Genomic DNA, 9,632 nt, shown 5'->3' with positions numbered 1-9,632 from the left:
GCATTGTGAAGGTGTCACTTTGGGCTCTGGGTAACCTCACCATCTTAAAACTTTTTACAATTGATTAATGGAGAAAATAATCAGCAAATTAATGCATGATGATATAACCGTCACTGGGGACATTCTGTGTCTTTCTGCTTTGAGTACATTGCTAATCTACTATAAATTATATGGAGAAATCACTTTAAATGTTTCAGTAATTTAAATATTTTAAACTGTTTAAAATTTCTTGAAACACATTTAATTTTAAATAAATTAAGTTTAAATTTGAAATGTATTTTATTTTAAAGAAAAAAATTAAAAGCGCTAAATGGATGAAAATGTTTATAAAATGTGGCAAATATGTTCCATGAACTCTGGAAATCTACTATAAATTATATTGAGAAATCTCTTTTAAATGTTTCAGTAATTTAAATGTTTTAAGAGATTTTAAGCAATTTTAAACACATCTAATTTTAAATAAATTTGAATTTAAGTAACAATGTCTTCAATTTAAATAAAAAAATAATAATAAAAGCTTTAACTGGATTAAATGTTTATAAAATGTGGCAAATATGTTCCGTGAACATTGCTAATGTACTATAAATTATACTGAGAAATCTATCTAAATGTTTAAACTGTTTAAAATATCTTAAAACACATATCAAATTTTAAATAATTTAAATTTAATTTAAAATAACATTGTACTTAATTTTAAATTAAAAAAAATAAAGCTTACTAGATAGAATTGTTTATAAAATGTGGCAAAATAAAAGGATTTGTTCAAATATAATTGTCTTTATCTAAAGGGGAATATTTACCACTGAAGTGCTAATTTATCTTTGACATCCTGAAAACATCAATCCTCAAATAAGGTGACACGTTTTATTTTGAAAGCAATGACCGGAAGTCGTGTGTTTTCGCTCACTCGACGCTGCTCGTGTTTTCTCGGAACAAATTTCAGCACCAGCGTGAAACCAATTAAAACCCCACCCAGTGAGACTCCCAGTATGTAACCTACAGGACAGACTGGGTTCTCTGTGGAGGACCAGTAAAGGTACTGGGAGGACTCGGTGGTGGGGTGAGCGGACCAGCAACCAGGTGGGTTAACGTTTTATTTAGCAGAGACGTTCAGGTGTCTTAACGTTAAAACGGACACCGATGACACGAGGGATGATTTAATCAACTGTAGATGCAGATTCACGTTATCGTGTTTTCTCCTCACAGTGCCTTAATATTCAAGAATAATTCGGTGTTTGTTGGCAGACGTTAGCTCTGTACGCTGTTAGTCTACGTCACTTACGCCAACCGGACTCCGTTAATAAATCCTGTAATGTTACGTTTCCTTACAAGGGAAAACAAGTGATTTTTAAAAAAGGTTTCCATCACCAGTGGTCGCATTCTGGGGCCGTATATTGGTGTTTGTATCAACAACCAAACCCCAAGTTTAAAATCAGCTTACACTGCTAACGTTTATCGGAGGCGTAGTCCAGCTGGCACAGCAACAGACCTACTTTAAAAGTTTAAAATTTAGTAGAAGACGTGCTATTTTGTTTAATTAACTTATGCCGAATTTGAAAGTGGTATATACATATATAGAAGCTGTTTCAATTAACATGTTAACAATTATATATTTTTATACATAGGCAAGGACACTTTTATCCGATACTATTTCCGACGGAGTTTGGAGCGAAGGTATTTTTGCAAGTCAAGACCACACTACTGCGAAGGTATTTTAAGGAGCGCAACCTGCCCATCGCGAGCTTTGACGGCGGTTGATGGCTGTGGTTTTCGTGTAAAAGAGGAAAAAAAAAATCAAGCTAGTGTCTCGATTATGAGATTATCGTAATACATCAAATGTTTGCGGGATAAAGGTGCGTTTATTTTCTGTCACTGAGCAGGGTGTTTTTTGCTGTTCGGGCGGGGCTTCCGGTGGCGCTGTCCGGCCGCATGGTGCTGAACCTCTTCAGGATCAGACACACTGTGCTATAAAAATCTCTCAATGTAGTGTGTAATCACTGGTGGAAGAAGTATTTAAATCCTTTACTGAAGTACTAATACCACACTGTAAATAAGTTACAGGGTAAAATCATGCCTTCAAAACCTTACTTACATAATAAGTATTATCAGTAGCATGAACTTCCAGTATGAAAGTTAAGTAGTCATAGTGCAATAAATGTTCCTGTCAGTGTTTCACTATTATAGCTGATGTTTCTGTCTCTATTTCCAGCTTTGCATTTTCCAGCTGATCCAAGGGGGTTTAAATAGTTTATTATTCTGAAGAAGCAGGAGGATTTTACCTTTTTGTTTTGTTGTCTTCTCACCTGGCTCTCTGATGTTTCCCTGTATACATTACAGGACTGGCAGTCCTGTTTCCAGTCAGTGTGATCTTTGTGTGTTTCAGGTTGTAGATTCTCAGATTCTGAGTGACCATGTGGCGCACAACATTCCTGCTGCTGCTGCTTCTTTACAGTGTGGAAGGTAAGACATCTACAGACTTGTTGGTTCGTTTGTCTGCATCTTTATGTTCAAGGACGTTTATTAACGACAAAACTACTGGTGACGACCTCTCGGACAGATTCATTAAGTTCAAAGTGCAATTTAAGAGCAAAATTATCTTTTTTTATGAATGCTTAAAAGTGCTTCATGAAGCACTATTTCTAAAACCATTAACACTTGCAACCAGTGCAATTGTCCAGTGTGCAAGACTGAATGCACATTCTATGCTTCACACTCAATTTGCAAGTCAATAACATACTACTGTCAAAACTACAAACATTACTCTGTTTTGCTAGTTCGCATTCCACATTGACTCTGAAAAACACTTTTAGATTAGTGGTTCACATACCAATCAGAGATGTAAATAGTGCACAGGTGAACATTTGGTGTACCAGTGGCCCTGATGAGGATGAGGGGGTGAAGAAGAGGAGGATGAGGAAAAGGAGAGGAAGAGGAGTCAGGAACATAATAACTGATGAAATCTGAGCGACTGTGGTTGACCGTGTTATCAGCTATGGGATGAGCTTAGAGGGAGGCTGGCCAACGGGTTCAACCAAATCTGAGCCACTATACTCATAGGTGTCATTTACAACGGGGACGCTGGGGACATGTCCCAACCTACAGATTTTGTCCCCATCACTTTTTAAAAGCATTATTTGCTTAAAAAGAGTGTGTGCCATTTACAAGGGTATCACACTTCTCAGCCTCCCCGGTAAAGTCTACTCCAAGGTGCTGGAAAGGAGGGTTCGGCCGATTGTCGAACCTCAGATCGAAGAGGAACAATGCGGTTTTCGTCCCGGTCATGGAACAACTGACCAGCTCTTTACTCTCACAAGGATCCTGGAGTGGGCTTGGGAATATGCCCATCCAGTCTACATGTGCTTTGTAGATCTGGAGAAGGCGTGTGACCTGGTCCCCTGGGAGATACTGTGGGAGGTGCTGTGGGAGTATGGGGTGAGGGGGGGCCCTTCTCAGGGCTATCCAATCCCTGTACATCCAAAGCGAGAGCTGTGTCCGAGTACTGTGCAGTAAGTCGGACTCTTTCTAGGTGAGGGTTGGCCTTCGCCAGGGCTGCGCTTTGTCACCAATCCTGTTTGTGATATTCATGGACAGGATATCGGGGCGTAGTCATGGCGATGAGGGGCTGCGGTTCAGTGGGCTTGGGATCTCGTCACTGCCTTTTGCGGATGATGTGGTCCTGATGGCATCATCGGTCCGTGACCTTCAGCTCTCACTGGATTGGTTCTCAGCAGATTGCAAAGCGGTTGGTATGAGGATTAGCACCTCTAAATCTGTGGCCATGGTTCTCAGCAGGAAACCGGTGGAGTGCCAACTCCAGGTAGGGAATGAGTCCTTACCCCAAGTGATCTACCGGTCGATTTTCGCTCCTACCCTCACCTATGGTCATGAAGGCTGGGTCATGACCGAAAGAACGAGATTGCAGGTACAAGCGGCTGAAATGGGTTTCCTCAGGCGGGTGGCTGGTGTCTCCCTTAGAGATATGGTGAAAAGCTCGGCCATCCACGAGGAGCTCAGAGTAGAGCCGCTGCTCCTTGCCACGACTACGCCTCGATATCCTTTCCTGGAACGCCTCCCAGTCAGAGCTGGTTAATGTGGCTCAGGAAAGAGAAGTTTGGGGTCCCCTGCTGGAGCTGCTCCCCCCGCGACCTGAGCGGATGAAGGTGGATGGATGGATGGATATTTGCTTAAAATGTTCTGAAAAAGTAACTTAAGCTAAAAAATAAAAACCTACCATATATTTTGAATTGTCACCTGCCACCTGGATTGTGTTTCCCTTTATATAAATAAAGGAATTTCCGTAAATTGCTGCAGAAAAAGTCTTCAGAATGCAGAGAATTATGTGATTGTTGTTCTTGTGACCCCGATATTGTGCAACCTCACAAGTCAAGTTTGACACGTCCCTAATCTGAGCCATTATGTCCCCACCACTTTTCAACACAAAGAGACGCTGTTGGCTATACTGTTGCAGGTATCATCTGTTTTTTTAAAAGTAAGTAATGTAAGTAACTGTAATCGCTGTGCAGTTCTGGTTCTGTAATATGTACTGTAATGACACAAATCTATCATTACTGTACAAACAATCAAATGTATTTACAGATTTGCAAGAAAACAAATATCTGGTGACACAGGTTGACTGTTCGCCCCCGAGCAGGACACCCACATTGTAAATGTGGTCACTTCAAATAACTGCATGACACACACTTGTAATGTAACTTACAGAATAATAGAATCAGTGGTGTGATGAATCATTCCTTTATACGTACAGTACAGTAGGAGGCCGAGAATGGCGTCCCCTCTTGACATGCAGCATCTCTCTGCCCTAAATACACTCAAGTGAAAGAGTCGATACAAGGCGACCTCAAGCAGGTGTTGATTTAATTCTGGCATTTTAGTGTACAGTCCTAGACAGCGTCCTGAGCTCACAGTCATGTTAATGTACTAATGAAGGTCAGTGCCCCGCTTTAAGGACATGTTGATCTTGACGATTAACACACTTTGATTATTTCCAAAGGTAAATACAACGGGTCCTAATAATCTACAATCTAAAATATTTATTTCTCACAAACTACAAGACCGCATACTGACGGATAACACAATGTTCCAAAACATCAACAGAGTGAGGTTCTCTGCATTGGATGTAGCCACTGTAAAGAGTCCCTTTCAAAATAAACTCACGTAAAACATATCCGAACTTTACACATTGTGTGTATGTGAATTTTACTGTACTACATGCATGACAAAACTTGTGCAAACTGCTGAGAGATGTAATGTTTTGCCTTTTGTGGTGTAAGGTTCTGTGGTTAGTGTGTAGAGTTTTGCAAAAATAGCTTACAGTTTCAAAAAGTGTGCTTAAGCAATCAGAAGAGCAAAATAATCTATAATTACTGACAACAATAATGAATGAATCAATGATGGATGTTATGTTAGATATGTTAGACCTGTTGTTTACATGCAGACGAAATAAATTCAAATTCTATGTCTCAGTTGATTTTATTTAAAAATAATTTCCGCAAGGGTTTTACAACAAAAACAAAAGGTCTTATTTCTCCAAAATAAACAAAGTGTTGTGTTTCAGCTGTAGTGGCGTCTCAGTGCTGGCAGGGGGCGACCTTCTCCGAGGCAGTGGTGTCTCCAACGGTAGAGAGCGGTGGCATCCTGCGGGTACCCGGAGTGGCGTCCTTGCCGCAGTGCGTGGCAGCATGCTGCGACCTGCCGGGGTACGACCTGGCCTGGCTGTTCGAGGGCCGCTGCTACATCCTGAGCTGCCAGCAGAGGGAGAACTGCCTGCCCCGAGAGCGACCCGGGGCCGACTCCGTCCTCGCCTTCCTGCGGAGAGCATCACCACAGACACTGGTGCTGCAGTCTTTGGTGAGAGGAGAGCCATATGGTGGACGCTGGAAGCCACTCTCGCGGTCCTCTGAGGCCCCTGGGGACCTGGAGGCCCTGAAGGACCTCGCCCTGTTCGACGGGCCCCGTCGGGACTTCTCAGACCCCGGTGTGCTGGATGTGGAGTATTCGGAGGGAAGCCAGGAGGAGAGGGGAGGGCCCGGCTCGGAGATGATGACCGATCAGCTGTCCTTGAAGAGACAAGACGGGATCAACCAATCAGAGGTAGAGGACGGTCCGGAGAGGGGGGTGACGGAGAGCAGTGTGGCCCAGAATAGAGCCTCCTCTGGGGGGAACATCAGTCAGGGAGACGAGGACAAAACCAGGAGACCAACTGATCCTGCTGTTGCAGAGAGAACAGTGAGTGATTAAGTTAATCAGGTTAATGAGGTTTCATCTCTTCAGAATGCAGCTACAGAAATTAGGGAAATATTTTATTTTAAAGAAATAGTGTAATATTTTGGACAAAATGTCTTTTTTTTTTTCTTTACTTCCAAGAGTGAGATATCTGACATCAATTACATGACTGTGTTCAGTTCTGTGCTGAAGTCAGGATGTGGTTAGGCTACCTTAGCATAAAGACTGGAAGGGAAACTGCTTGCCCTGTAGGGGGAGTTATGTGCTGGAACTATTTCTTCATGAACAACAATGTATCCATCCGCCCAGTGCTCCTGTAGTTTCTCCAGCTATAGGTGCAGGGGCCGGTTGCACAAAAAACCTTAAATTAAGATTTTCCTTAAAGTCAGAGTTAAAGGTTTCCTTAAAATACATTTGATTGCACAAAACACCCTTATATCTCTCCTTAAAATTTTCACTTAAGTATTTGAGGTTTTCTACTTATCTTGGTCTTATACTTAAGGAATCCCTTAAGTGTGTTAAACCGTTGCACAAAGGACCTTAGCAACCAAACTAAGGAAAAGAATTTAAGGTACCTCAGGCTTTTTCTGAAGTGCAAAATGGTTGAGTTTATGGCGATAAATGAAGAAATTTTACATATACTGAGAACAGTGTTCCGCGACCGGGATAATCCAATGGATAAGCTAAATGATGAGCAAAACAGGAAGGTTGTCAAATTTATTGCTAGCTAGCAATACCGTCTAATTTATGTATAGCCTAAATAAAGTTATTCTAACAGTTTTATTGGGTTCCCTTTTATAATTAGTGATCTATTTTTTGGCAAGAACATTGTCATACTTATTTTGGATCTCCTGGATGGACCTCTCCACAAGACTTCTTGAAGTAATTTTTGAAGCGATTTCCTCCCACATTTGTTGTTTCCTGTTTGCTGTTATTTGCGGATCAAATTTACTTTTTGTGCTTTCTTTCATGAAATTCCAGTCTTCATGGTGGTAACAGTAGAATTTTAATGCTTGCTTAACTAAGGGAACATTTAAGGGATTCTGTGCCACACCCTTAAGTTCATTCTTTAGCTAAGGAGATATTAAGACTTACAGGTAAGTGTCATACTTAAAAAAAATAACTTAAGGTTTTTAGTGCAACTGGCCCCTGGTTTTCAGATACAGTCAGGTTTTGGTTTAGTGAAGCCAGTGGTGAAGAGCCTTAAACCTGCGATCTCTCTAGCAGCCAGAAGGGGGCAACTCCACTGGCTGCAGAAAGAAGTGCGATTGTATAGAAGTCTATGAGAAAATGTTTCTAATTCTCAGCTGATTTATTCCCTCAGTAAACACTTTCCTGATGAGTTTATGGTCTCAGTCGTTAGTTTCAAGTCTTCTTCAACACAGCATGATGTTCATTTAGTAAATTATGGTCCCATTTAGAGGAACATAGACCAGAAAGCAGGGGAGGCTTTAGAGTTGGGCTACGAGGTGATTGACAAGCAGGGCTGGACTGGGACAAAAAATCGGCATTTTTGGCCCAGGCGGCCCACCAAAATCGACAAAACTCTTAGCTCATGAGATTTGACACTGCACAACAGTGGGGCCATGACAACAAGACAGCAATATATTTTAATAGGCTTAGTATTTGGGGAAGAAAAATGTATTGATGAAATAGTTGATAGGGGGGTCTGGGGGTCTTCCCCCAGAAGATTTTAAACATTAAATACTTAATTTCCTGTATTCTGTAGACATACTTGTATCAACACTCAAACTGCTACCTTGTTATGCCATTTGTCAAACTGAACCCTATAAATCATTGAGCTACATTTTAATTATTAAATATCATAGGCCATTAAATACATTTGTTATGATTTTTGTAATTACTACTGATAATAAATAAATAAATTAAAAGATTTAAGAGGGGGGGTCTGGGGGTCCTCCCCCTAAAGGATTTGGGCTTTAAACACTTCATTTCCTGCATTCTGGTGGATTTTTCTGCACCAATTCATTATATAAAAGGAAACAAAAAATTCAGTTGACAATTCAAAAAATAAAAATATAGTGTAATATATTGCTGTAAGGCTCTCAGGCATTCTGTATTACTGTCAAATATGTTTCTCCTGTTTGTTTTTTTTTCCATTCATTTCATTCAGTTAATATCCCGTGCACCTTAATAGCTCCTATGTTTCAGCAGCTTTTCTGCTCATGTTCAAAACCTTCTGCACATGAAAAGTCTCTCCCACATATCTGAGTTCTCTGACATTTGCAGAATAACAATTTGAGATATAATATTACGAGATATAATGAGAATGAAGTCATATTTTAACCAAATCTACCCGCCCCACTGCTGTGCATTACCCTGCCTTAGTGCTCTGCTGATATGGTCGTAGGCTGCTACCCCCTTTAGACCATCTGACAGACAGAGTGCCGTCTGGGAATGTACTGGATGAGACGAACTCACTGCTCTTCATCAGAGGTAGAAAACCGAAACTGAAAACCGAAATATCAGCACACATCCACACACACGTTCACTTCAGCGCCTCTGATAAAGTGCAGCTCACAGCCGCTTCAGAGGGAATGAAGCAACCTGGAGCAGAGAGACAGTCAAACAGAGCGAAGTGTCTCTGAGGGAGGGGGACAGAGACAGCAGAGAGAGCGACAGGTGTCTGTGTCGCGGTCAGGTGTGTCCTGATATTCTCTCACTACTTTTTGGCGACTGTTAACCGTTTGTGTAGCAAATACATTGACTGGACGCTGACCGACAACATTTATATTTACATGGTTTGATTAAAATTTTTCTCGGGACAAATTAGTTGTCGCTGACGAGCCCCAATGCGCTCGCTCTCTCTTTCTCTCTCTCTCTCTCTCTCTCTCTCTGCAGGCAGGCAGTAACGGCGGGGGGTCACGTTACGTTAACTCCAAACAAAACGTAGCAATAGCATTGCGGGTAGCCTCCGCTCTGTGAAGAGCTGCGAGACAGGCTGTGTGATGAGGATTATTGCATGTTAGCCTAATATGGAAAATATTTTTTATGTTGTTGAGTTACATTCGGGGCTAAAGCCACCTGGCGACGCCATTGGTGGGCCAATGTCCCCAGCGTAAATGACCCTCCCTCCCTACAGGTTGAGCTACTCATGCTTGCCGCTTCACCTCCTCTCTCCTCCTACTCACTCTCTCACTCAGCTTTGCCACTCGCTAACACAGCCTGCTCCTCTGCCTGGCAGCGAAAATCTCCCAATCGGCCGCTGTCCATGCTTTATGGGCCGGTTGTTGGCCCATTAAAAAAAAAAAAAAAACAGTTATATGAATAATTTGTTACATCGGCCCCAAAGGTCACCGGGCATTTGCCCGGTATGCCAGATTACCAATCCAGCCCTGTTGACAAGTCTCTCCCATGCCGACCTGTCA

General features: G+C 41.8%; 1 protein-coding gene across 1 annotated transcript in view; it reads left to right on the top strand.

Moving 5' to 3' along the window:
- The first annotated feature begins 913 nt into the window (after positions 1-913).
- The window catches only part of kiaa0319 (KIAA0319 ortholog), a 32,236-nt gene continuing 23,517 nt past the window's right edge, over positions 914-9,632 (top strand). The window contains exons 1-3 of the mRNA XM_038710344.1: positions 914-1,080; positions 2,384-2,460; positions 5,576-6,246. Of these exons, the coding sequence (XP_038566272.1) occupies positions 2,412-2,460; positions 5,576-6,246 (720 nt within the window). The 5' untranslated portion in view covers positions 914-1,080; positions 2,384-2,411. The remainder of the gene's footprint in view (positions 1,081-2,383; positions 2,461-5,575; positions 6,247-9,632) is intronic.

The sequence above is a fragment of the Micropterus salmoides genome, unplaced genomic scaffold, assembly GCF_014851395.1.
Source record: "Micropterus salmoides isolate LMB-PRFRI ecotype aquatic unplaced genomic scaffold, ASM1485139v1 Ms_hic_scaffold_11, whole genome shotgun sequence".
Lineage (NCBI taxonomy): Eukaryota > Metazoa > Chordata > Actinopteri > Centrarchiformes > Centrarchidae > Micropterus > Micropterus salmoides.
The sequence above is the reverse complement of the archived record's forward strand: the minus strand, read 5'-3'. Positions and strand labels throughout refer to the sequence as shown.